At 46.8% G+C, this 27,366-nt stretch overlaps 1 protein-coding gene across 1 annotated transcript in view; it reads left to right on the top strand.

The window, feature by feature from the left end:
- The window catches only part of AGBL4 (AGBL carboxypeptidase 4), an 892,605-nt gene that overhangs the window by 796,248 nt on the left and 68,991 nt on the right, over positions 1-27,366 (top strand). The window contains exons 8-9 of the mRNA XM_084872915.1: positions 3,633-3,747; positions 20,220-20,331. Coding sequence (XP_084729041.1) covers positions 3,633-3,747; positions 20,220-20,331 — 227 coding nt within the window. The remainder of the gene's footprint in view (positions 1-3,632; positions 3,748-20,219; positions 20,332-27,366) is intronic.

Below are 27,366 nucleotides of genomic sequence, written 5' to 3'. Positions count from 1 at the left end.
TCCCTTAACCTCTCTGTGCCTCCATTCCTTTACCTTAAAGGGAAATTGTAGTAGGAATCCTGCCTCCTAGTGTTGCTGTGACAGTGTAATGAGTTAATGTTCACATAACACTTAGGACAGTGCCTGGTGTCCAGCGGGCCTCCATACATTCTATCAAGAGGTAGGTCATGGTTAACTGAGCACTTGCAAGTGCAGGTCTGAGTCCACTAACCCTCCTCATGAACCAAAGCCCAGTCTGTGACTCCCATCCCCCATTTCCTTGCACCCTTGAGAGAGCTGTTACCAAACCCTCCTCATTTACCACACTGCATGTCAGCTGGTTAGCTGGTTGGCCAGGACTAGACCTCAGGTCTTCCTCCTGGTACAGTGACTGCTCTTTTGTTGAAGCCCCGCCCCAATTCAGATCCTTCATAATTGAGTTAATTAGATCTACACTGTGGGATGACAATGCAGACAAGGCACATCCCCCTGGAGGGCAGCATGGGCAGTGGGCACAGCAGGGGCCTGCACTTGGGCAGGCCTGAGTCTGAGTCCTGCCGCTTCCACCTCCCAGTTAGGGACCTTCAGCAAGTCCTCAACCCTACTAGAGCCTCTGTTTCTTCACCTGCAAAAGATGGGCAGCTGAGTAGTCCTCACGCAACTGCTGGGAGGGCAAACAAGACCATGTATGTCAGGCTCAGGGCAGCATCAGGCGCGTGGAGGTGACACCATGCCCACTCTCTCTTCCTCTCACTCTTCTCAGAAATCCTACCAGGTCATTGGGCAGCTCTCAGCCCTGCTCTTCCAAAAAGCCAAAAAATTCACTACATGTCACCTGGTAGAGTAGGGACCAGACCCAGGTCTCCTGTCCCACATCCTGGACCCTGCTGCTATGTGCCAAGGTGCCCACCAGGCCCTAGACGGATGTAGAGCTGACCTTCCCTCTGGAAGGTCATGCCTCAGGTTGTCCTGTGGGGGTAAGAGGAAGAGGAAGGAAACCCACAAACACACACATACACACACTCACACTCACACACACTCACACAGCCTTCCTGCCTCCAGCTTTCCTGCCATCCTGCTTTTTCCCACCTCCCTGATTAAATCTGCTGGAAGGAAAGGACCCTGAAAACTTATCTGTTGAAGGGACAGACCGATCTTACAGGGCTGATAGTGTCTCCCAGGAGTAGGAGATTGTTCTCATTTGGCAGAGGAGGGTTCTGCTCCCAAAGAGAGGAAAGAAATAGATGAATTTGAGACTGTCAGTGAGGATGCACTCTGGGGAGTTTCTGAGTTCTTTTTCCTTATTGTAAAGACAAGAGTGGGCCCACCAAGCAAAACTGGGGCCCAGCAGCTCTGACTGCTGATTTGTGGCTTTTCCAATTCAGTATCCTTGTCCCCAAATCCCATAATCATTAAACTTCACAGACCAGACTCCTAGTTCTAAACTGCATTCTGTTTTTCACTTCCCTCCATGTCTTTCAACCTTTGATCTAAGTGAGTTTCTCAGAGCACATTACAGTTTTCAGCTGCTGTGTCAGGCAGTCAGAACATAGGAGCTTTAACCCAGTCACAGAACAGCCTTGCAGATTAGTATTATTTTCCATATGTCAAAACGAGTTAACTGGCAAGAGAAAGCTGGTAACTTCTCTATTCATAATTCGAATACATATCCCAAGTCCATGCTCTTTCCACTTCCTCTGCCCCATGCAATGCTTTTGACCCATGGCCAGGAATGGCATTTCCTCTCTTTACTTTCCCCGACATTTCTCTTCGAATTCCTCTCCACTTCCCATCTTTCTCACCAAAACAATGTGGAAGGTTCCCTCCCAATTTCCCGACCAATGGGAATGATGCCCATTGAACTGTATCTGACCTCAAGCCAGGAGATGGGTCTGAAACCTCTCGTTTCCATCCCCACCCTCACTCTGGGAGCCAGAGCTCAGAGTGGCTGCGGCTTTTGGTCTGGCTTTGTTTTCTCTCATCATCCTTATTAGCTGCCTAATTGGCAGCCCAATTAATCTGTTCATCTGTGAAGGAGGATGGATCACAATGAGCTACTCCGTTTCCAGAAGCTGTTCTCTGAGGCAGCGTGGTCAGGCCCTGAGCACAGGCTGGCTCCTTGATGAAGAGCCTCCCCGGGAGCCGGGGTCAATTAGTGGACAGATTAAGCAATTATGAGCCCCTAACAAGGGTGCCTGGCATCATTACCCTGCCTGTTTACTGGCAAACTGCAGCTTTCATATGAAGACCAACAAATAAATTAAGACATCTGGTCTACTGCTGCATCGGCCGAGAAATAAATGATGTCCAACTGGCTTGTGGCTGCCCATGATTTCTCAGCCTTGGCCTAATGAAAAGCCTGAGCCATCCCTCACCAGTCCTAGCAGCTCTGGAATGTGCTCTGGAGTCACTCCAGGAGCTAAGTGCTTGCCATTGGGCATGGGGACTGCTCTTAGTCACCCTGCCGCCTCCTCCTGTCAGTCTATCAAACCTACTCTGTTCCAGGGCCCAGCTCAAAGCTTCTTCTCCCTGGTGCTCTCTCCAGCAGGACAGGAGTTGCTCTTCTGCATTTTGGAAGGGTTGTGTACTCTCTACTACTTTCCGGTATCACAGTCATTTCATGGGATGCCAGGGTGCCATCTTGCCCACTGTTTTCGGTCTTAGATGAAGAATCATTGAGAAGAGGAAGTGAGGGCAAGGGCTCAGTGTTGTTTTTTCACCTCCTTCTTGTGGGTGCATGCAGGCCATCACCAGAGGACATCAAGGTGGGAGTGGCAGAGTCACACTTGCACTTTAGGAATATCCCCTGGCTGCGGTGTGTAAGGCATCTATCTGTCAGAGGCATTGGTTGTCACCCAGGCCAGATGTGGTGGCATAGAGCAGAAGAGAGACAGAAGGTTGGGATGAGGGAAGCTTTCCTAGATTCAAAGAAGAGACTTGGGGGCAGCTTGACTGGGGAAGGAGAGTCATGGAGAATTCAACTTTTCTAAATTTAGTGACCTGGACACAAGGTGGTGTAGGTGCCAGTGAGAAGCAAAGAGGGAATCTGGAACAGAGGATCCTCCAAGTGGGGAAAGGGACAGTTGGGGAACACTGAAGAAACCTCTTTCCTCACGTGACATTAGCAAGATCCCTTCCCCTCCCTGCTTCCTGGTGTGCCCATCCTCAGCATGAGGATCCAGATCCTTAAGTCCTCTGACCCCATAGTCATCAATTGGATGCCGGTACTTAGCTAACTTCATCTCAGTCTGTCGAAACTCTGTGGGCTCTCCATCGCACAGCTCAAATGCTATGTTTTTGGAAGCTCTTGCTGTGCTTTCCACAGGAAATAGTCTCTTCATCTTATCCTTGGGCTTTAGGAGGACAATGTGCTTCCTCCTTAAAAACCCTTTGAGCCGAAACCATTTTGCTCAGTGGTAGAGCGTTGGTCTGTGGACTGAAAGGTCCCAGGTTCGATTCCAGTCCAGGGCATGTACATTGGTTGCAGGCACATCCCCAGTGGGGTGTGCAAGAGGCAGCTGGTCGATGTTTCTCTCTCATCGATGTTTCTAGCTCTCTATCTCTCTCCCTTCCTCTCTGTAAAATATCAATAAAATATATTTTTTTTAAAAAACAACCCTTTGAGGTTAACTCAGAGGCTTCTCTTTCCCTAGGGATCATTGACTTCCTCATAAGCCAGCACCCGATTGCTCGTGTCCTGCGGGAACATCTGGTCTTCAAGATTGCACCAATGCTCAACCCTGATGGAGTCTACCTGGGCAATTACAGGTGAGTGACAGGAGATAATGTTCAGAAGCTGGTAGTTGTAGGATGATGGTATGGAATAACAAGTAAAAGGGGTTGTATTTTTGAGGAAGGATTTTCAGACTTCCCATGAGTTAATTAGCGGAAGCTTCACCCTGGCTCTAGAAAATGTGGCTAATGAGCCTTGGCTGTTTTATGCTCAGCCACCTGAGCTATCACTTGCTAGGGTTTTCTGAGCAGCTTGCTGGACCAGGAATCAGGTGCCTACTATCAGTTTTTGTCACCTACTTGCTATGTAACCTTAGGGAATTCATTTCCCCTCTGATGCTCCATTTCTCTTATGTAATGGAGACAATAATTACCTACCTGGCAGGGTATTTGTGAGCATCAGAAGAAATGGTGGTGATAACTATGCTTTGCAGAATATCATATGGTGGTTATAATGATTGCTGTTTCATTTCTGTGTTTCTTCTTGGAGGTCACTAATTATGGAATGGCACCCTTGATCATCTGAACAGCATTTCTGTGTTTTGGGCTTACCAGCTAGCCCCATACTCACTCATGCACTCCTGTCTTGAGTTCTCTTTCTGCTGGTGCACCATAATTTATAGCCTAAATTCCACTGCTGAGTGGTTATCTGCTGAAAAGACATTGGATTCTCTCAGATAGTGTTCTTGCTCTTATTTCACAGTTGAGGCCACTGATTTGCCCGAAGTCACACCCAGTAAATCACTGACTGTCTAACTTCTCTGCCCACATTATACAATTCTGTTGCTTATGAGTTCAACAAAAACTCTCAAGAAAACATTCAAAGGGCTGGGCTTTTCTTGCAAGGTTCTGTATGACCTGTTGTTCATCTGTCTGTCTACAGTGCTGCCTCACCTCCCATATTCCACTCTTAGAACTGTTGCTGTGGCCACACTAAGTAAAGCCTTGTTCCCTGGATGTGTCCTGATGGTTTCTGATCCCTTACCCTCTGCCCAGAACCCCCTCATACCTTCTTCACCTCACTCACCTCTTTTCACAACTCAGCTGTCCCACTTCTTCTGGAAAACATTCCCCAACCCCCCAAACAGAATTGGTCACAGCCTTCTCTGAGCTCCCACCAGCCTGGTTATTGAGCAAGTTTTATCCCAGTGCATGGACCCCACTGACCCTCCAGCCACCAGAGAGCAGGGACTGAGCCCTAATGGTCTTTGTGTATAACCCAGACCTGGCAGCAAAGATCAGCACATAGTAGGTGCTCAAAGGGTATTTGATGTATATGAGTGAAGAAATCCAATGACTCAACTGATGAAGAAACTGAGACCCAGAGGTGAGATGGGAATAGTGGCAGAGCTCAGACCAGAACACAGGTTGCCAGCTTCACTTCAAACAGCTGGTTTGCTGCTTTCCAAGAGCATGGCAATTTGGTCCAGAGGGGCCTCCTAGTCCCCCTGGGTATGAGTTGGAGAGAGCCCACGGGACGAATGCTGCCTTAATTAAAGACAGTTTTGCTTCCTCTCTTAATTGGCTCGAGTGATGGTTCATTAGCACTGGCAAGTTTTATGGCTTGCTGTGGGCCTGAGTGCAGTGCCGTTCTCCTCCCTGGACAGAATGCAGTTAGTGATGATGGTGGTGGAATGACTGTTTGATTTATGTTAACGTTTCTGCTTAATTACAAGAGCGGCCGTGGTCAGGGGGAGGTCAATGCTGTCCACACACACATTTATGTCGTCCTCTGCCATCCAGGGAGGATGCCCTGGAAAGAGGTCTGTGACCTTGGCCTGGATGCCACCCCTCCCTGGGATGGCCAGGAGGGTGGTGATGGGGAACCAGATGCTTTAATATGTCTTCAAGATCCAGATTTTGTGATTTGGGATTTCAGGATGAAAGAGCTCCGACACTTGGTTCTGCCCTCAAGTTTAACCCCCCAGCATTCTCCAAGTGAGAATGTGTGACTCTCATTAAGAGAGCAGGAGGAAATCTCCAACCACAGGCATAATCCTGTTGCTAAAACAGCTCTGAGTAGCAACAAAAGAGGCTATCAGTCACAAAAATCCACTACCAGATGTGGGGAGTGTGCACCTCGGAGGTCGAGATCCCCGAGAGCAGCAGCCTCTCCTGAGCCCCTGACTGATACAGCAGCAGTTCTCACCGTTTGGTGGGACTTCCCACGGCATTATGGGGGATAGGGGGAAGAATTCAGAGTTCAAGTAAGTTTGGGAAACACAGAGCTGAGAAAAGTTAAACATGCCCTTTTACAATAAGACTTTTCAGTTTCAAAAATGCTAATACCAGTAAACAGGAATCTGAAGAGGGGGATATATATTTAGTGTTCTCCAAATTGTCACACACACATTCCCCTAGGGGAAATGCCATTTCAAGAATTCTGTTTGCTCACCCAGCCCATGTCAAGCTCTCCCACCCTTATTTCATCCTTATAGCCACCTTGTGGGGGGGGAGGGGGCGCTGCGGAGGGGAAGAGTCTTAGTTAAAGTTTCTGTGCTTGCAAATAATAAAAATCTTCTCAAAGTAGCTTGAGCACAGGAGGAAAGGCAGGAAGGAGGGGACATAGGACAGAGAAAGGAAGGAAGGAAGGAAGGAAGGAAGGAAGGAAGGAAGGAAGGAAGGAAGGAAGGAAGGAAGGAAAGAAGGAAGGAAGGAAGGAAGGAAGGAAAAAAGGGAGGGAAGAAGGGAAGGAAGGAAGAAAGGAAGCTTATTAAAGTATATAAAATCATAAAGACAGAAGGCAGAATGGTGGGGAAGCGGGGGTGGGTGGGCAGGTATTGTTTAGTGCTCATAGATGTTGTTTTATAAGATGAAAAGAGTTTTGAAGAAACTCTTGATGGTAGCACAATAATATGTACTGAACTGTATCATTAAAATTATTAAGATGGTAAATTTGATGTTATGTGTATTTTACAATAAAAACAAAACAAAACAAAACAAAACAAAAAAAACAAGACTGGTATGGCTGCTGATGCAATGCGAGCATCTTCCTAGGTTCCGGGGAAACCGGAGGCCAGAGGTTTTGCAGGATGAATTCTGTAGCTTCAGGTGTTACAGAGATAAGAAGGTGCAAGGCGACTCCTGGTGGAAGGCCATTGGGTTGGAGCAGGGCCTGGTCCCTCCACCAGTGGCTGCCCACACAAGTTGCAGCGTTTGCACTGTCTCACTCTCTCTGCTACTGCGTCCTCCCCCATCACTTCCTTGGCAGAGAAGAAAGCCTCTGCCTCTGCCTGTGCCTCCTGCCTTGTTCTCTTCTGAGCCTTGCATTTGAGAAACAGACTCTCCATCTCCATCTGACAGCATGACTCTGTGGTGGGTTTGCATTTCTTAATTAGGTGCTTGTCATTGTGTATTCCGTAGAGCCACGTATAAGTAAACAGTCATAGACCTTTGAATAAATTTATTGGTTTTATTTATGTTTCTGGGCATAAAAATCTATAATTACCAGGTACAGCCTCAGTATAACTGGTATTTAATGACAATTACTTTTTGTTGCCATAGAAATGAGTCCAGAGTAGTTACCCATAATTTCTCATTTCCCAAACCTCACACATGCTGGATTGCAATATTACCATAGTAATTGCCTATTAGTCATCATAAAATACGCAGTTACCCAAAAGATAGCAAGGGGCTGTGAAATTTCGCATCTTCAGAAAAACCTTAGTGCTTCTTTGGAGCGTGGAGGCGGGGCGAGGCGCAGGCTCCCGATGGTGAGTGATTCCGCTGTGTAGATGGCTCCACGGTGGAGAGATGCTGCCACGCTCTGCAGACCGCGCCTCGTTATGTCTCTTGGCCCTGGCACTCCTCATGGAGCAGAGGATGCGTGAGTGCAGTAAATCCAATTTAACTAAGGTTTGTGGAGGGCCTGCTGAGGGCCCGGGCCCAGGTGGGGAAGCCGACTGCAATCTGAAGCAGCCCTTCTCCATGAGAAGCCCTGTGTTTGGAATGGAGGGTGTGTGAGTGGTGCTATGGAGGCTTCATCTAACATCTAAGTGCCTACAACTGTACCTTATCTATATCATCACATGTGACCCTCTCAGCAGCCCTGCGATGGAAGTAGTATTGTAGGCCCATTTTGTTTTTATTTTTTTAAATACATTTTTATTGATTTCAAAGAGAAAAGGAGAGAGAGAGAGAGAGAGAGAGAGAGAGAGAGAGAGAGAGAGAGAGAGACTCATTAATCAGTCACTTCATGCATGCCCCATACTAGGGATCGAGCCTGAAACCTGAGTGTGTGCCCTGACCAAGAATTGAACCATGATCTCCTAGTTCATAGTTCTGTGCTCAACCACTGAGCCACACCAGCTGGGCAGTAGCCCCAGTTTAGAGAAGGAAATTGAGGCACAGAGGTGCCAAGGAGCCTGCCCCAGGTACTTCAGCAGGAAGGTCAGAGCAGGTTGGTGAACTGGGCAGGCGCAGCTTAACCTGCCACAGATTTCTCCCCTGCTCTGCTGCTCCTGAAAACAAGATGGCTGTCCTCCGACCAGTGATGAGGGTGGGGTTTGGAAAGATGGAGGGTCTATAGGAGTTCACCAGACATAGAAGGGAGATAAAAAGAGATTTGTACAGTAAAACAGCGTTAACGATGGCAGGGAGTAAAATGCCAGGGAGATATTTCCAACAAATACACACACACACACACACACACGTTATAACTGACTCTGCCCACTTCAACATCCAAAACAGGAAATATTTGAACTGGCTAAAATAGAATAGAACATAAAATTAGCTGTGTGAAATACATGTCAACATCCCATTTGTTCTCTGACAGCATAAAAACTGTGCATTTTATTTTTCATCAAGTAGAAATGGAAAACAAAGATCCACTGCAAGGATTCCTCACAGGAAAACCTGCTGGCCCCTCTCCCAGAAACTTCTTCCCAGTCGACCATGTTTCACCCACTTGGTGACTCTGTCACAGCACCATCAGCCTTGGAGCGGGAAGGGGATTGGACAAAGTATCCCTAAGTGACGCAGTCCCTCTATCTATCTACCTGCAGCTGGATCTGGGTGGTTCTCTCCCTCCCCAAGCATCAGGCTAAGCCTGCCGGCCCATCCCTTCTGCTTCTCTGCCCTAAAGGACCTCTTAGGTTCAGTCCATCGTTTACAGGGTAGCCCTTCGGCTGTTTGAAGACTGGGTACCTCTGCTCCAACCACTTCCTGCTCCTGTTCTCCAGGCTGAAGACCCCCAAAGCCTCCCAACTTTTCATGTGGCACCTGAAACCCACTTCTCTCCCTTTCCTTCCTGCTGTCCTCTGAACAGGCTCCTGAAGCTGGTCATTGAGGCACTGAGTCCAGGACTGAACAGTTACAATGATGACGATGACGATGATAATGGCAGTGTTGATGGGGATGATGAAGAGCAAAACTCTAGTGAGCCTCCTGGGCCTGGCACTATTCTAGGCATGTCGCATGGATAGTTTCACTTACTTCTTAGAACCACTCCTTTATTATTCATATGTTTGCAGGTGAGGAAACTGAGGCATACGTGGGAAAGGAAACACACTCAAGTTATAGAACCAGCTAGTGGAACAGGAGCAGGAAGGGACCATCAGAAGCCTAATTCTGAGGACTGTGCTTCAGTGTACAGCCCCGGTGCACCTGCTGCCGGACATGGAGCTCTTTGCAACCTGAACCTTTCTGCCTGTATTTCCAAGTCGCAACTCCCCGACTTCTCTGAGAGCCCTAAGCGGGGCAGAGATCCTTCCCTTTCAGAGCAAAGAAAAAACCAAGTCACAATGAGGCTAAGTAACTTGCTCAAGGTCACACAGTGAGTGAGCTCCATAGTCCGGATGAAGTGTGAGGGACAGCAGGGGCCAGACGGGGCCTTACCTCCCAGAGGCGCTCTCCTGCTTTATGTAACCTGAGTGATGTTCCTAAGGCGGCTGAAAGGACATTGGGGCTGGCAGTGTAATCAGGTGTCTAACCCGCAAGTGCAGGCCGCCAAAACCAATTATTCAAATGAGCTTCCCAGCCAGATTCCACAGAACAGGCCAGATGGCTGGGTGTCTGTGGAGGCAGCTCTGCATCCCTGTCCCTGCAAGCGGCCGAATAGCATTTCAAAGTTAGAGTTGATAGCAAGTTGATTTTAATAATTGACTCTATGGTGAAGACAAGCCTCCTTGGAATCAGTAGCCCAGAGTTAGTGGCTGGGGAATATGGAGGAACAAAACATGGGATAGAATCAAGAACGTCATCAGTTTGCCCAACGGGGCCTGGCTCAGTGGTTGATTGTCAACCTATGAATCAAGAGGTCATGGTTTAATTCCCTATTAGGGTGCATGCCAGGTTGTGGGCTCAATTCCCAGTGGGATCAGGGGGCATATAGGAGGCAGCTGATCAATGATTCTGTCTCATCATTGATGTTTCTATTTCTTTTTCCTTCTTTCCTCTCTCTCTGAAATCAAATATATATATCATTATTTCTTGTCCTAGTTCCCAAGCCACTGTTTGAAGAGGGTCAACTCTCCCTGTATGCCCTCCGTAGCTCCCACTGACCATCAGAAGGATCCTAAACTTGTTAGCTTGGCATTCAAGGCATGAGCAGTGTCCTTTAAGTTCCTTCTCAGCTTCATCTCCCACTGTCCACTATTCCCCGCCCTGCACCACCCTCCATGGGTTCCCTTGCCTCCCTGGGCCCTTTCCAGTGCCCTGCAGGGGCCCACTAGAGCCCACACCTGGGCCCTTGCTGCCACTCTGCCTCTGCTGAAGAAGACTTTTAACCAAACAGTTTCTTCTCCCTCTTCTTTTTATCCCTTCTCTCCCCCTCCTTTCATTCCTTCCCTCAAATGTTCACCAGCACATACTCCATGCCAGGCACTGAGGACTGAGGCAGTGTTCCCTTGTGGAGAAGGTGCTGTGTGGTATGCATCCTGAGGGCTGGGTGGGAGTCACCAGGAAAAGCGGGTGGGAAATTCTAAATCATAGAAATCATAATGTCGAATAACAGCAGGGATGTTAACCCAAATAGTAACTGAACTTATACTGGCTCTCAGATGTTGTGCTAAGTGTTTTATATGTATGATCTCCACTGGAAATGTAGGGGTCAGAGCTCATCATGCTCCCTTGCCCACCTTACTTTTGCAATTTCAAAGGAGACACAGGGATCAGAGAGACAGAGGTCAAAGCATTAGCTTTATTGTTGATAAAAGCGAGATTTGGAAAGCATGGTTTATCTCCCTGGCTAAAATTGGCCTCCTTTTATCTCACCCCAAAATTCTATTTCCCCACCAACCATGGGCAGAACATGAAGGAGCTGCCTCCAGGGGCACCCCTCAGGGCAGGAAGGAGGCTAGAATGCACCATCCCTACAAATCTAAACAACTGTGCTGAGTAGGGCCAGGCCCAGCAGGCCCTGGCCATTTTTCATGCTGACCAAGCAGATAAGTTCCATCCCCTCCCTTGAAAAGAGTAAGCGAGCAGATGGAGGTGAAGAGCCATTCTTTCTACTGGGGACTGAAAGTCTCTATTGGGATTGAAAGCAATGGTGGGGGTTGTCCCAATAACCAACCCCATGAACCTATGAGGTAGATTCTGAACTAGTCTCATATTACAGAAAAGGAAATTGAAGCACAAAGAGAGGTTAAACCATTTACCCAAGGTCCATGGTCGTGGGAGATCCAGGCATCAAAACCAGGGAGCTAACTCAGAGCCCACGTGCTTGCCTCTGAGCCTGCTGCCTGCGCCCTGAACCGGGAGTCTTGGGAATGTCAGTGGTCTGGCGAGGCTGGTGCATGTGGTCAGGGCACAGCCCACAGTGTAGGTTCACGTATGGCCAAAGGCACCGGCTAACAGGGCAGGTGGAGGCTGCCTTGCAGCACAGGCCTGACAAGCCTTGAGACTTGGAGGAATCGCATCAGCCTACAGAAGGGGGAGCGTCTTTTCAATGAGCTCATAGGCCTTAATATGAGACTTGCATGGTGCACAGATTGGAAATGTGGTGCAAGAAGCTGGAGTAATAGCTGGGGACCAGATCGTGGAGGGCCCAAGGATCATACTGAGATGACCAGCAGTACTATGTGCACTTAGCTCAAACTGGGCAGCATTCCCAGCTTTTTACATGGATGATTCCATTTAAATCTCACAGCAACCCTCTGAGATTGGCAAAGTCTGCTATCTGCAAAGGTGTTGAGGTGCATAAGCCACACAGCAAATACATGGCTGAGTCAAGATCTCATCCAAGCAGAGTGGCCCCCAGTCCACACTCACAACCTAAGCCATTGCGGAATCTTCACTAGCTGGGCAGTGGTGTTGCCAGCTCCCAGATCTTGTGAAGACCTAAAGTATTCCTCTTCCTTTTTGTGTTTCCTCTGCCCCTTTTCACTGAAGAAATTGAAATAGCCAATTCCCAGCTGCAAGGGTTGGGGTACACCTTTAGAAAAGGTGCCCCTTCAGGCCTGTCAAATGGTTCTTTTTGCTTCTATCAGAGTTCTTAGCGGGGGGGAGGGGGATGGTTCTGGAATGGACTTCCAACTCTATATGTAGCAGTGTGTCCTCGGTCTCAGTTTCCCCATCTTTGAAATGTGGGAATTGGACTTTATGAAATCTTGGGTGCCTTCTAGTTGGTGACTGGCCCTCACACTTGTAAGAAGCACTACGGAGATCCCTCAAGCCTGGTATTGGGTGACATCAAGCAGGGGGATAGGAAGGACAAAGGGTGACTCCCAGAGCCCATGCTTTCCAGAAGGGAGAAGGCAACTGACACAGCTGCTCCTTGTCCATGAGGAATAAGATCAGGGAGAAAGGGCCCAGACAGTTTAAGTTTGGAGCCAATCCTTTTTCCATGTGAGCTCTGAGCACCTGCTTCCCCTGATTCTGCCACCTTCTAGGAAGGCCACAGTACAGGATAGAGACCCGGTGGACCTTTGGAGGTGGGAGACCTGAGCACTTAGCATGATTCTGTTATGGACCTTGGGCATATCTGAGTCCCCACTCTCCCCCCGCACCCCACAACCCAGGACATCCGTTTGTGCCCTGCACAAAGGCTCCTGCAACTCTACCCCCATCCCCAAGTCTGACCTGAGCAAGTGGCAGCATTTTGTACTTCACCTACACAAAAGCAGTACCTGTTAAAAGTTGTCAGCCTGGAGGGGATTCCTTTTGTCAATTTGAATAAAGGTTCCCTTTATGCTAGTCCCCCTTCTGAGACATAGTTTCCCCATTTAAAAAATAAGGATGTTGCATTCACTCCTCACCCTACATGAACCCCTCCATCAGGCACTGACCTGACTCCCAGGACTACTGAGAGAGAACAGAGAGATGGCCAAGAACACAGCTTTAAAGCCAGGCAGACTGAGTTCCAGTCCTGCCTCTGCCACTTGTCCTTGCTGGCCTGGGACAAATTCTTCACCCTTCCTGAGCCTCTATGTGCACAGGTGAGCCAAAAGTTGGTGGTGTACCTGATACTGTACTCCCACTGCAGACTCAATGGGAAACAAGACAGCTTCTGCCTCGGTCCTCCAAGGGCTATCAGGACTTTGAACAAAACAGATGACTTTGTCCAAGGTCACAAACCTACTCACTGGTAGGCCTGTGCCACAAACCCAAGTCCTTCTGACTTGAAACCTATGTTCTCATTCATCATCCTCCTGGATCCACAGCCTTGATCCCAGATCTCTCCTTGTGATCATCTAAGAAGGGATGTGAGGGAAATGCTTTAAATATCCTGGGGGAGGTGATGAGGAGTGGATGTGTTATAATTATCCTTAGTTTTCGGGACAAAGGACACTGCCTGCTGTCCTCCATCTCCACCACAGCACAGCCCACCCCATCTGCAAGGCATTTTGCAGGAGCTGTTGATGACAGATTGTCTGGCATCTGACACTGGCCAATCGATGGAGTTGGAAGGTGCCTGAGGCCAAGGGCAATTGAATCACAACCTTTCAGTGCTATTAAGTAAAGCAATATTTATTTTGCTTTTGGTGCAAATATACTTAATCCAATCCAGCTCATTGGCAATGCTGAAAAACTGCTGTGTTTGAGGGACAATTGCACGTTAGCCCCATGCATCTCTGCTTGTCAATGCACTGTTCTGGGACCAGGCAGCTCCACGGTGCTCAGAACAAGATTGATCTGGAGCAACCATGCTGCGTTTTTCTCCATCCTTTACAGGAGATGAAAAGGAAATTATAAAGAGGGAAATTAAAATCATTGCTCTCATTCTAGCTGCCATTATTGTAAGGGAGATGAGGCATGATGCCCTTCCATTTGAATAATGTTTTCAGGAGCCATTGCATCTCTGCCATTGGGCAGAGGAGAGACCAGCACAGTACAAGAAGAGCAAAGGAGTAGCTTAGTTTCTCTTTCATAGATAGCACAGCCTCTCCAATAGCTGGGCGGGGGGGGGTTGGGGGGGGTGGTTCAAAGGGTCACTATAGACCATCCTGGCATCAATAAGACCTGGATTCAAATCCCAGTTCTATCTCCTAGCAGTTGTCAAGTGACCTTCTCAAGGTTAAATCTCTCTTGCATTTTATTAACTTTATTTTGTTGTTGTTAATCCTCACCCAAGGATATTTTCCCATTGCTTTTAGATAGAATGGAAAGGAGGGATGGAGAGGAAGAGAAAGAGAAATATAAATTGAGAGACACACTGATTGGTTACCTCCTACATGTGTCCCAATTCTGGAATCAAACTGGAAAGCCTTTAGTGTGCTGCCTGATGCTCTAACCACTGAGATACCAGCCAGAACTCACTGTTTTACAAAACAGGATAAATAATATCTACCTCACTTGGTTATTGCAAAAGAGTCTAGCATATAATAGATACTTAAACATTTTTCAAAATATGCCTCAAGTAATTTTCTAAACCTTGTTTGCAGATTCTCAGGACATTTATTTATGCATTTGTGCATCTATTCATTCACTTATTCATTCAACAGGTACATTGGACCTTTTCTGCACCTGGGTCTCTAGTAGATAAGTTGGAGTGCAGGTGGGCAAGATGACTCAGACATAGTTCCTCCCTCATTGGGCTCACAGTTTGAAAGGAGAAAGAAAAGATGCTCAAGAATATCCCTAGCTCAATAACAAGAAATCATATATTATTTGGTCACATATAAATTTGATTTCCATAAATTCAGATTTTTTAAAAATGGTTCTAATGTCAAATATTCTGACTCATTGGTGCTATCAATAGTTCCATTCATGTTAGAATGTGGGTCCTGATTTTGAGCTCATGTAGATATTTCATCCTTAAAAATAAAGAAGAGAAGAGCTGTAAGAAGGCAGAGACCCAGTATTTTCCACTCCGTGACTAAACTGGCAATCACAAAAGAGCCTATTGTGGTGCTTACAGCCTAGTTAGGAACACAAGCACTATTGTCATTTCCCTAACTGCACAGTGCCACCCCTCTGCCTGGAATACTCTCTCATGCCCTGAGGTTGGGCCACACTCCCATCACCTCTTCAAAGCTCAGGGTGACTCAGAAACTCCCAGTGCCAAGGATTAGGTCCCATGCACACGTCAAATGTTGAAAAATGAATGCAACTAATGTTAAGATACTGGTAATGCTCTACTATTTGATGTTTCTTTAAAAAACCTGTATACATCCTTTTTCTAGAATATTTTGTTTTCTTTGTATTTTCACTTCATTGGAAAGGTATGCTTTCTGTATGTTTCTACCTCTTGGGTAAAGCCATTCATTGATGTTTTAGAATCACAAGAGAGAGCTGGAAGAGAGACCTGTGAGTGAAGTCCACATGGAGTCCAGGAAGGGAAGAGACTCTCCCAAGATGGTATAGACTTTCAGGTGGGGCCTGTGCCTCTGGCCCCTAAGCCAGGGCTCCTGTATTATTACTAAGATGTTTTGTTCAGTAAATACTCGCCTACTGACAGATGTGTTACCATTGGAAGCACTCTTTAAAAATCAGTTCAAAAAGCACCCAGCGCTGATACTACTCATTAAAGATTTCCACAAATGCTCACACTTCTGAAGGACCCTGGGATCCTCTGAAGATTCACACTGCCTTTGAACTGGCAGCCAAACTATTTTCAGCAGATGGCTGGATCAAGGGGCTAGTCTTTTAGGATCTCTCACCTGAACACACTTTCTTCAGTTTTGAATGTCATGTTTTGTTTTGTTTTTAACCAAAGAGGCTTCCTGGAAGCAACATGGCCACATGGACAGACCACGGGGCACAGGGCCAGGACCCCAGGGTTCTGGCCTGGGCCTGTGGAGGAGTGGTGAGGTGACCTCAGAAGAATGGATCACCATCTCTGTCTCCTAACACTCCCACTGGTTAACAGAGCCCACCTTTGTGTCTGGGGACTGTGGGAATATATCATGTGATACAGGAAAATGCTTGGAAAGAATGAAATGTTCACTCAACAATGTCTTCAGTGTCTATCATAGTCCAGGTTCTTTGTCAGGCATGGAAATACAATATGAACATGACATTGTCCTTGCTCTGAAGGAATACATGGTCCCATGGGGAAGACAGACTCAGCCATGACTGCATCTTGTGCTGTATACACTCTGAGGGGGTGAGCAATGGATATTATAGGAACAGAGGGAAGCACGTATCACATTACAGAGAGTAAGCCAAGAAGCCTTCCTGCAGGAGATAATAGTTAGGAGATGACAATTTCAACAAGCCCACAATCCTCACCACTGGCCACCATTTAGTCAATATTCTCTTTGCTGAGAATGCTGCTGGGCTATTTACAGACATGCATTCAAGTAAACAATCCAGAAGGTCAAGGTTGTTATACTAATTATACATATGATAAAACAGAAGCCAAGAGAATTTTTAAAAAAAGAAAATTTAAAAAGGTCACGTAGCTGGTAAAGGATACAGCCCAAATTTAAATCTCACTGTGACTCCCAGAGCCCCTGGTCTTCACAGCGTAGCCTCCTTGTTCTGGGCAACTCCACTTGCACGAGGCAGAAACAGAGGGAGGAAGTTCCTGGAAGACAAACTTCAGCTAACAGGAAGGAAAAATTTCGTAACAGCTGTCTAAGAATGAGATAAGCTGACAGTGGGAAGTGGGGAGCTCTGGGTCATAGAAGTGTCATGGAACAGACTGGTGACTGAGCCAAGACATTGCTGTGGACATTCCTACTTGGAGACAGAGGAGCGGTAGGTAAGCTACCTGTCTCTAAGGATACTGTTGTTAAGGATTAAGTCCTGTTATCAATGACAATGTTCCTTTCCAAAATTTTAGGTGTTCTACAGGGGCTGGGAAAGCTCTGTGGGCACAGCATTCAGACCGAGGTCCCACCTGTCTGGTGATGAGCCACTGGGAAGAGGACAATACAGAGGCCTGATGGAGTGGTTAATAAATTGGCCTTCAGAGCCATATGGTTAGGGATACTTTCCATAAAAAAAAAAAAAAAAAAGCAAGAACTGAATCCAGCCACTAAAGCAAAAAGGGAATTTGTTGGAAGGGGTTTAGAATAAAGCTGACGCTGAAGAGCCAGACTTGGGAAACAATGAAAAAACTGGCTGTTGGCAGGAATGCTCTCCCTCTGTTTCATGGTAGCCATATGACCCTTCTAGCCTTGTATCACCTAGTCAAAGTTTAAGTCCAAGCAGGCACAGCTGATCTGGGTTCCCTGCTACCATCCTGGCTGCCAGGTCACAACAAGGGAGCATCGGCCCATATGTCTCTGTGTGGGAGAAAACTCATCATCTTGGAACCATGGAAAGAGAACCCTCCCACACACACTCCATCTAATCACAAGGTCCCTTGACTGGCATTCTCCAAAGAAAATGGACAAATGCCTCCTATGTTGGGAGGGCACAGAGCACAGAAATGAACTCAGCTCCCAGACTGAGGAAAAGATAGATGTCATCCTGACCATTGCTGTCTGCTGTCCACCCAAGTCTCTGATGGTCTGCATGGTTATTAATCATACAGAATGTAGCATAAAACTATACAACAGTATAACATTTTGAGCTGCTATTATGTGCCAGAATCTGTGCTAAATTAAGTTGGTTACATGTGTTATGTCATTTAATCCTCACAACATTGTCCTGAATTATAAATGGACATGAGCCTGTGAGTGTATCTTCTTTCTCTCGTTAGGCTATGCACCCTGAGGGGCTGTCCAACTGCTTGTGCAACAACCTGACATCACTTTTTCTCAAGCAAGTTGTTTATAACCTCCCTGTGCTTCAGTTTCCACATCTGCAAAATGGGTATAATAGTAGAACCTGCCCCACAAGATCAACTTAGAGAAAGTATTTTGTACTAGTAAAGTACTTAACTCTTGCCCTAACCTGTTTGGCTCAGTGGATAGAGCATCGGCCTGTGGACTCAAGGGTCCCAGGTTTAATTCCAGTCAAGGGCATGTACTTTGGTTGCGAGCACAAACCCAGTGGGAAGTGTGCAGAAGGCAGCTGATTGATGTTTCTCTCTCATCAATGTTTCTAGCTCTCTATCCCTTTCCCTTCCTCCCTGTAAAACATCAATAAAATACATTTTTTTTTAAAAAGTATTTAACTCTTGGGGCAAAGTAATGTCAGTAGATGCTCCATTGTGTTCCCTTGTTGGTTATGGTGATGTTGTTGTAACCTGTATGCAGGGCTGTCTCTGTTCACACTGCAATTAATGAGAAGGCAACACCAATGCTCGGTTGGTCTAAACACAGTGATGCAAAGACAAAATAACAAAACTCCCTGTCAGGCTTTTAAGGCCCTTCACCCCCATCTCCCTCCATAGCTTTACCATCACCACTCACTCACTAAGTACTCTATGACTCAGTCAAACCAAACTGTCCGCCATTCCCCCAACATCCTACGGGGCTTCACGTACCTTTCCTTACTTACACTGTTCCTCCTGTCTTCTAACACCTGGAAAAATTCATGGCCCAACTCAAATGGCTTTTCCTCAATGAAGCCTTTCCTCATCAGTCCCCAGAAAACATTGTATATCTACCACAGAGTCCCCACCATGCTGATTTTAATTAATAGGAGGAACTCATTATTATTTACTCACCATTTCTACCCCAACCATCTCGAAGAGAGGTGGGTCTCCAGTGCAGTCCTTTATTTTTCTGGGTAGAGTGATAGGTGGTGATGTAAATGTAGTAGTAAGCTGAGAGGGGATACAATTGTATTGCTTCAGGGAAATAGAGGAGCTGGGAAAATAAGATGGGGGTGTAAAATAGTAATACAGAGGGGCAGATAAGAAAAAGGGGGACAATTTGGGCAGAGAAAGAGATAATGGCCATTATCTATTTGACTATGGTGAAAACTTGCAAAAAGCAGAATTTTATCCCAAAGGTATGGAGAACTATAGATGAATCTTGATCAGGAAAGCAAGATAGATGAAGATATTCTCGGGACAGGAGAAGGCGGCATTTGAGAGGAGGAGAGTTGTAATTTGACTTGGGAGCAAGCACAGGGTTTCTGGAGCTGTACCTGAGCTTGTGCTGGCCTGGGAAGTGCCTGCAGTGTGTACAAGCCCAGCAGATGGAGGCCTAGGAACAGAGGCCTGGAGGAGGTACCTCTCCCAAATATGAGCAGATCTGGAGGAAGAAAAGGAGGAAGAGAGAGAGACGGAGAACCAGAAGTCACGATCACATTTGCCTTAGCGAAGTTCTTTAATGCCCAAGGGAGGGTATGGAGAAGGTGGGCAGGTAGCCTTCTCTGAGCAGATGACATTCAGTCAAATATTTGAAATAAATGAGGATGAGTTAGTCACTCAGCTATTTGGAGGCAAAGAATTTTAGGAAGGACAGCCTGTATAACACCCCTGCATCAAGAGGAACCTGAGGTGTTAGAGGAGCAGAGAGGAGGCAGTATCTGGCATAGAGGCAGCAAGAGGGGCTGGTAGGGGCTGATGTCAGAGAGGTCAGCAGGATGGACCACAAGGAGAAGGGACACAATCTGACTTATGTCTTTAGAGGATCATACTGGTTATTGTGTGGAAAATGGGGTGTGAGGTATGGAGAGGGCTATAGTGTTAAAGGTGAAATGTTGTACTGAGGAGGTTCACTAGGAATTGCAAATTGGGAATACAGGGTCAAAACCAGGGAAGCAGGTGTGGAAACAAGGAAACCAGATAAGAAGTAATAGCATAATACTCTGGACCGTGGTCCAAACTCAAGGTGATATCAGTGGAGGTGATGCAAAGGTGTTGGGTTCTGAATATATTTTGAAAGCAGGGACAATGGACTAACTAGCTGGGTATGAGAAAGGAATAGGGGGACTCTGGTGGCTTTGGCCTGAGCATGTTTTCTGCTGCCCCGTCTAGGAGACGTGCATGTATCTGTGGCCTCAGGGCGTGGGCCCTGAAGTAAGGCTGCCACAGAAATATTTTGATCCTCTCTGTGGCTCAGTTTCTTCTTATGTAAAGTGATAATTATCCTTATAGTGACTCCACAGGGTCATTGAAAGCACTGAATGTATTAATACATGTGAAATGCTTAAAAATGTCTCTGGCAAAAGAATAAATGCCAGGTCAGTGACAGGACTGTTTCTACTCCCAACTGTGTTTTGATTTGTGAGCAGCTTGACTTGTTCTGTTTGTACTGACTCTGACTTTGGGGATTGCCTAGGTGCTCTCTGATGGGGTTTGACCTGAACCGTCACTGGCTGGATCCCTCTCCATGGGCCCACCCTACCCTGTATGGGGTAAAACAGCTCATCATCCAGATGTACAACGACCCAGTGAGTAACCGAACCCCTCAGCAGCTGTTGGTCTTATGACTTGACCCAGAAAAGAGCAGTGTTGTATTGGGGAAATTCACTAGGAATTGAGAATTGGGAATACAGGGTCAAAACCAGGAAGGAACCAGGTCTTGTCTTCTCTGCACTGGACAAACCCAAGTGCTCGCAAACACTGGGCTCAGGTGTTGGGGTCTCATGGGATAAAGGAAATATACTGGAGCAGATCCACCTTTGCCAGGGCTCTTTGGTTATAAGCCAAAGGAATACAAGTTGAACTAGTTTAATTATCCTTGTAGTGATTATTCACTAGAAGAGTACCAGAGTATCTCATATAATTGAAGGCTGTAGGCTGGCCTCCTCCACCTGTAGGAATCATGTGCCAAACCTAGTCACACCTAGTGGCTTCCACCACTGTAGAGTGTCTCACTCTCATTTTCTAGTCCCAGTTTAAAAAAGACGATGAAGGGCCTAGCTTGGAGGACACGTCCACCTCTGGGCAAGTCATCCCTGGCCCAAGAGGCAAGGACAGGATGACCTTGCTGGAAGCACCTGGTCATGTGGTAGTGGTGGTGAACCTATTCCCACCTAAAACAAGGAAACCAGGTAAGAGATTATAGCATAGTATTCTGGACCTTTGTTCCAGAGGGCCTGCTCTTCCAGAGAGAAGAGAGCAATGGGTGTCCATGCTGAGTTTGCTCATTGGGGCAAGATTTTATAAGAAATAGAATACATTAAGATTTCATAACTTAGAGAAAGGAGACAGACTCTGATCATTCTGCCTCTGAGGGGATGTTGGAAGAGAACAGGACAGACATTCTTTAGGTGGAAGCCAAACGCAGAAGTAAGGCCTAAAGAAAAATAGAATTTTTTATCTGTGGCCTCAGGGCGTGGGCCCTGAAGTAAGGCCACCACAGAAATATTTTGAATTTTTACCCCATTCTTTCCACAATGGGTATGTACACTGTGAACTTCGCCTTACTAAAAGTGCTCAACTTGAAGCTAAGCGACACTGTCAAAAATGGCACATAGAAGAGACTCAATTGTATGGAAGATGCTGTAATGAGATTACAGATGATGACTGTGATTTTATGAGCCCCTGGCTGCCACCAGGTGACAGAGAGTGATTGCTAAGACAGCAAGGGTCCCAGAGTTGGAGTATTTCAGTGTAACTCTTTGAAGATGTCCATAAAAACATCCTAAATTAAAAAGCTGCATTATATTGAGCAGCCCTCACAAATACTGGGCTCAGTTGTGGAGGTCTCATGAGATGAAGGAGCCAAAAATGTCTACTTAAAACAAATGCATATATTAGACCAAGGGTTAAGATAAAGTAAATCCTTAGGTGCAGTGTAATTCACTTGACTGTTATCTTGATCCTCCTATAAACTTGGCTTTCCTAAGTCTTTTTTAGCCAGTGCCTGTGTAGCCATTGCTTTCCTCTACTTGCTTCCTTCTCCAGCTCCTCCTTCCTTGTCTACAAAGGGTGTTAACTGTGTTCACAATCACTGTTCTTCCCCTGGACCCTCGATGCCATCCTGACCAGCTTTTTTGGCCGACAGAAGCTGCTGCTAAGTTTCCCAGAAAGTGTTTATTGTCCCCTGGGTTCCCCACTGCCCATGCCCACCCAATTTCTGGGTTAATTGCAGTTTTCCTGATAGAATCACAGTGATTTCTTCCTCTGCCACCTCTTCTTAAAGAGCACAGCTCCGACACTTTTTCTGATCTGGCTGGTCATAGAGATTCAATAGCTACCGTATTTTCCGGCGTATAAGACGGCCCCCCTAATTTTACAATTAAAACAGGTTTAGGCCTATATTCACTGTATAAGACTACCCCCCACTTCCGAGGCAACACCAGTTCTTTTTTTAATAGACCGCCTCTCTCACTCTGGCCAATCTGAGCAGGCTTTTTACTAGAACACAGTGTAACTTCGGGTACAGAACATGTACGCTGTGTTCTAGTAAAAAGCCTGCTCAGATTGGCCAGAGTGAGAGAGGCGGTCTATTAAAAAAAGAACTGGTGTTGCCTCGGAAGTGGGGGGTAGTCTTATACAGCGAATATAGGCCTAAACTTGTTTTAATTGTAAAATTAGGGGGGTCATCTTATACGCCAGAAAATACGGTATGCTTCAGAAAACCACTGAGGCTGTGGTGGGGACAGTGGATCAGAGGAGCTGAGAGGAATTTGGAGAAGAGAGATCTCTAGGTGCCTAATGCAAGAGTCTGGGTGAAGGACTAGGAGATCTGAACCAGGCCGGGCTGTTGCCAAGAGCCCCCGAACTTCCTGGGAGATGAATGGGTCCCCCCTGCCCTCCCTGTGCTCCCTGAGTCCCCCTAGGGTTGCTGTTTAGAGAAGTTTCTATGCTCTGGGCTGATGGTCCCCCTTTTCCTAGAGGAGAAAGGCCTGTGTTGCTATAACAACTTGGCTGCAGTCCATTTAGGCAGATCCGTTTTCTTAAATCATTTAAGGAAAATTAGCTGCCATAACAACACAGAGCAGTTTTTAAAATAGAGCAACACAGGGCTGGGTTTATTTTTTATTTATTTATTTTTCCTTGCTCACCTCCTGTAGGCCTCAAGATAAGCCACACTCTTTCTATTAAGTAAATAACTAAACTGAAGCTCAATGATATGACAGAGTGGATGGCGATGTGGTCAAACACAAAGAGCCAGCACTCACTCCTGCTACACAAACACACATGCCCAACATAGAAATTTGCAGAAAATGCATATATTAACATTCATAAAACAGAAAATACATTCACATAAAGACATAAACATAGTAGATGAGTATATAGTTATATATAATCACACAAACCACCCACATACACACACACACACACACACACACACACACACACACACACATGGCCAGGCATAGGTCCACTACTGCGTTACCATGGAAGGAGGCAGCCCACGAGGTCTGTTTGCAGTGTGAACAGAGGTGTCACTGGGTCACCAGACAGGAAGGCCCAGCTCCTCACTGGAAACCAAGGGGCATGTGCGTGTTCATACCCAACAACCTGAGGACAGGGACTGGGGCGGAAGGAGAGAATCCTGCTGGTGGAAGGATAGGGATAATGGGTAAAGGGCAGGGGAACCCCCATTCTCACCCCACATACACACTTGGAAGTAAACAAGGTGGCCGGTGGCCTCAGCCATGGCATTTGGGTGGGAAATTCTTTGCTCAGCATGGCAGGATGTTAACCACCCCTAGAGGAGGCAGCACCCTCCTGATGAAAACCACACCCCTGGGCCATTTGCAGACTGTCTCACTGAGGCTTTGTTCGGTCCCCATGTCTTTGACTTTATTATCGCAAAGATCCCCTGCAGGGAGCAGCTGGAACCCAGTGGGCTTGTCTTCCTGGCAGCCAGAGGAGCTGACAGCATTGAGGCCCTGCCAGAGTGGCTGAACCCTTTAAATAAACTCATGTGCATGGTACTCGTGGGCAAGTTTCTTCCCCTCTCTGGTTCTCTCGTTGCTTCCTGTGTATCACTGTAAGGTTTGAAGGACGATCTCTACAGGGCCATTCTGGCTCAGGGAATCTATGTCTTCCTGCAGTTATCTGCTGATTATGCGTAGAAAGGCAGGATTTCCATGATAAGGCACAAAATCCTGGTAGCTGTGGGGGAAGGACAGCCTGCAGTGAATGCAGATGCTTAGCACATGCAGATGTTTCCTAAGCCTCAGTGTGCCCATCTGCTGACAGGGAAGAAAAATCCCTGACCTGCTACTTCTCAAGTCGAAGAGGCCAATGCATGTGAATGGGAAGCCTTTCCAAGAGGCAAGGAGAGTGTTTCCTGGGGGAGAGGGAGGGGTTGTCCTGGTGAAATGGCCCGTCTGTAGCCCACTGCTGGAGCCTTCACCTGGGATGGATTAAATGTGCTCACACCACCAGTGTCCATCACACACTTGGTTCTACTCCAGTGTTTCCCCACTCCTGTCAACCTGGCCCAGGAAATCAGTAAATAACCACCAGCCGAAAGGTTCAATGTGGGAATAAAGACTAGAAGTGAACGTAATTCCGCAGGGAGCTCTGAGAACAGAGAGTGCTTTGGGTTCATGCAATTTTTACAGTTTTTTCCTACAGAGGTTTGAGATGGTTTATGAAACTTTAAAATTTTTTAAAAGAAATCATTATTTTTCTAAAGGGCAACTTCTCCACCTGTGATAAAAGGCATGGATTTTCTAACTCTCTAGGATTATAACTTTGACTTTGGCAGCAAGCAGGGTGGAGAGATAGATCTCTCGCCTAAGAGTAATATTCCTGTCAAGTTGGTTGTTTGCTTCAATTTCTCTCACATCTTTTCATCCTGAAAGGCCCCGGATACGTCTTGCCAACTGACTAGATGTGCATTGTTTCAACTGCATGGGGATGAGCAAAGCTTCTTCGAGGTTCCCCTTGAGTCAGTTCAGTTAAACACTCTGTGTCTTATTTCCCCTGTCTGTACATTGGGATGAGCAATTCCCATCTCGTGGGATTTCTTTCAGGATAAGATGATATATGTATAAATAACCTTCAATAGTAGTTACATGAAAAATGGAGCTATTAATACTTTATGCACTTGGCCATTATAGTACTCACCTCACTGCCCCAGCCTCCTCCAACTCCCATACCCATCACAGATTGTGTTCCCACTGAGGGCTTGGACTTCATCTTTGTCATTCTATATCCCTGACATCCCAGCACAGGGCGCCTGCCCCCATGAATGGGCATTGGGAGAGAGGCAGAAAAGAAGAAATCCACTCCTTAAGACCTGGGATTAACATCCTAACAGAACTCTGAAAAAAGATGGAGATTTGCTGAGTAAAGAGGAGAAGTATTCCAAGTGGAGACACACTTAATCACTCTCAATATTCTACTTCTAAAAAAAACCCACCTCCAGGCCCCCTTCTCTAAGATTTACCTGAATCCTTTGGCCCACGATGAACTCTTATTTCCTTATTCTTCTATAACTACAGGTGTCTTCAAAATATACACACATACACACTTTGAATAATTATAAAGGGAATGCTTTTTTTTTTTAAAAAAAAAAAATACATTTCATTTTTTTAACAGCTGCTAGCTGTTAAAGTGTGCATTTGGGGGGGATACCCTGTATTAGTAGACTTTGTTTCTTTCAAATGGATGTTTATTCCATAGCAAGTAGAGAGTGTATTCCATGGGCTGGTGTCACAGTACCATCTCCTTTGATGGTAGGTTCCATCATCTCAACTACTTTACAATCCCTTCCCCGCCGCAGAGCAGAGGCTCTGCCCATCACCACCCTGCTGCCCTACCAGGGTGGGCCCCTCCTTGGTGGCTCCATGAGAACCCCTGAGCATTGATGACAATGCTGTCTCTCCTAAAGGGCGGTTCTCTGGGTGTCTGTGGCCATCCCACAGAGCCGGGTCCACAAGTGCACATCCTGCTGTGTCAGTGACAGAGTTCTGCCTTCTGTGGTCTGAGCTGCTCATGGACAGCACCCCTCTCTTTCCGTCTGCACCTGCAGCCCCTGGCAGAGGCCCACACTTGGCAGGCACATGATGAGTGTTTGGGGAAATCTTGGTAGCCAACTCTGCTGACCTGGTTTCCCAGCAAGACAGCCCTGGCTCATCCCAAAGAAACCCACTGTACTTTCTTAGACCTCCGCAATTCTTACTGCACTGCGTTGCTGTGGGCTCATCGTCCTCCTTCATGCTCCTCCATGCTGATTCCTTGTCACAGAAAGTTCCCACGTACAGAGCCTTTCCTCTGGCTCACGAATTCAGATATTCCCAAGTGTTAGAACTCAGCCCTGTACTCTCTCCATCACAAACCCACAAATGTTGAAGTTCTCTTTGCTCCCTCTCTGCCTCCAGTGTCTGACCCCCTTACCCCGGTGTCTAGGTTAGACCAAGCTGGCCTCCCCATTTTCCCTGCCCCATGGCACCCAATTATCAAGGCCACAGTGAGCTAAAAAGGGGTCTCTGTGGGCAACCCACCACTCCTGCAATAACTTCCTTCTACTTACCCAGCAACTCTAGTTACCCCTGGGGTCATTTCTCACAGAAACTTTTCCAATGAACCCACCCCACCCATTTCTCCCCCTTCCAGTGGACCCCTTCCTTTCCAGCCCCTGGTTTGAGCAGGTTGGGGTCTGCATACAGCTCGATACCTGCTTAGGCACTCAGCCAAGCCCACCTAAAGTGGCACGGGTTCCGTTTCTGGTGCCTTGTGTTCAACGTATGGAACTTTTTCAAGTTATTTTCAGTTGTTACTGTTGGGAGGCTCTCGAGCCCAGGGTGAATCCATGCTGGTACATCAAACAGCACACTGCATTTCAGAAATTGGCCTTAGCCATGGGGAATCAAGTGAGCCAGATGCCTAATTAGTCCATTATTTGCCCTGGTGGAGAGAGCTGACCACACTAATCACTGCTTCCAGCAAGAGCTGACTGTGTAACCTTTCATCAAGAAATTGCCTCATCTGCCCACCTGGTGTGGCTCAGCAGGTTGAGTGCCTCCCATGAACCAAGAGGTCTTGGGTTTGATTCCCTGTGAGGGCATGTGCCCTGGTTGCAGGCTCGATCCCCAGTAGGCGGTGTGCAGGAGGCAACCGATAGATGTGTCTCTCTCATTGATGTTTCTAGCTCTCCCTTCCTCTCTATTTAAAAACCAATAAAAACATATTTAAGAAGAGAAAAGAAAAAGAAATTTCCCCATCCTCCCGAAGTACCAACGCCCACCTCCCAAGCCCAGTGCAGGCCCTGGTGTGTGGCTGTGAGGTATTTCACAGCCTGGGCCTGGCCTGACCAGCTGGCCAGTGAGCCTCAATGCTCTCACACCCAGGAAGTCATTCCAGCTCATTGTTCTGTTTTCACTTCAAAGCTAGTAATGTGTATAGATGAAAGAGGAACTTCCTGTGCTCTTGAGCAGAAAAAAACACACACATTCCTTTATCTATCAATATGCATTTTCTGAGCCCGACACTGTAGGCTGGAATACAAAGGCAAATCAGGAACAGCCCCTCCCTCAAGAAACAATAATTCAGAAGAGAGCAGTGGTTTTCAAACT

Source organism: Pipistrellus hanaki, assembly GCF_964339955.1.
Source record: "Pipistrellus hanaki genome assembly, chromosome: 2".
In the NCBI taxonomy this organism is placed as follows: domain Eukaryota; kingdom Metazoa; phylum Chordata; class Mammalia; order Chiroptera; family Vespertilionidae; genus Pipistrellus; species Pipistrellus hanaki.
This window is presented reverse-complemented; position numbering and strand designations above follow the sequence as displayed.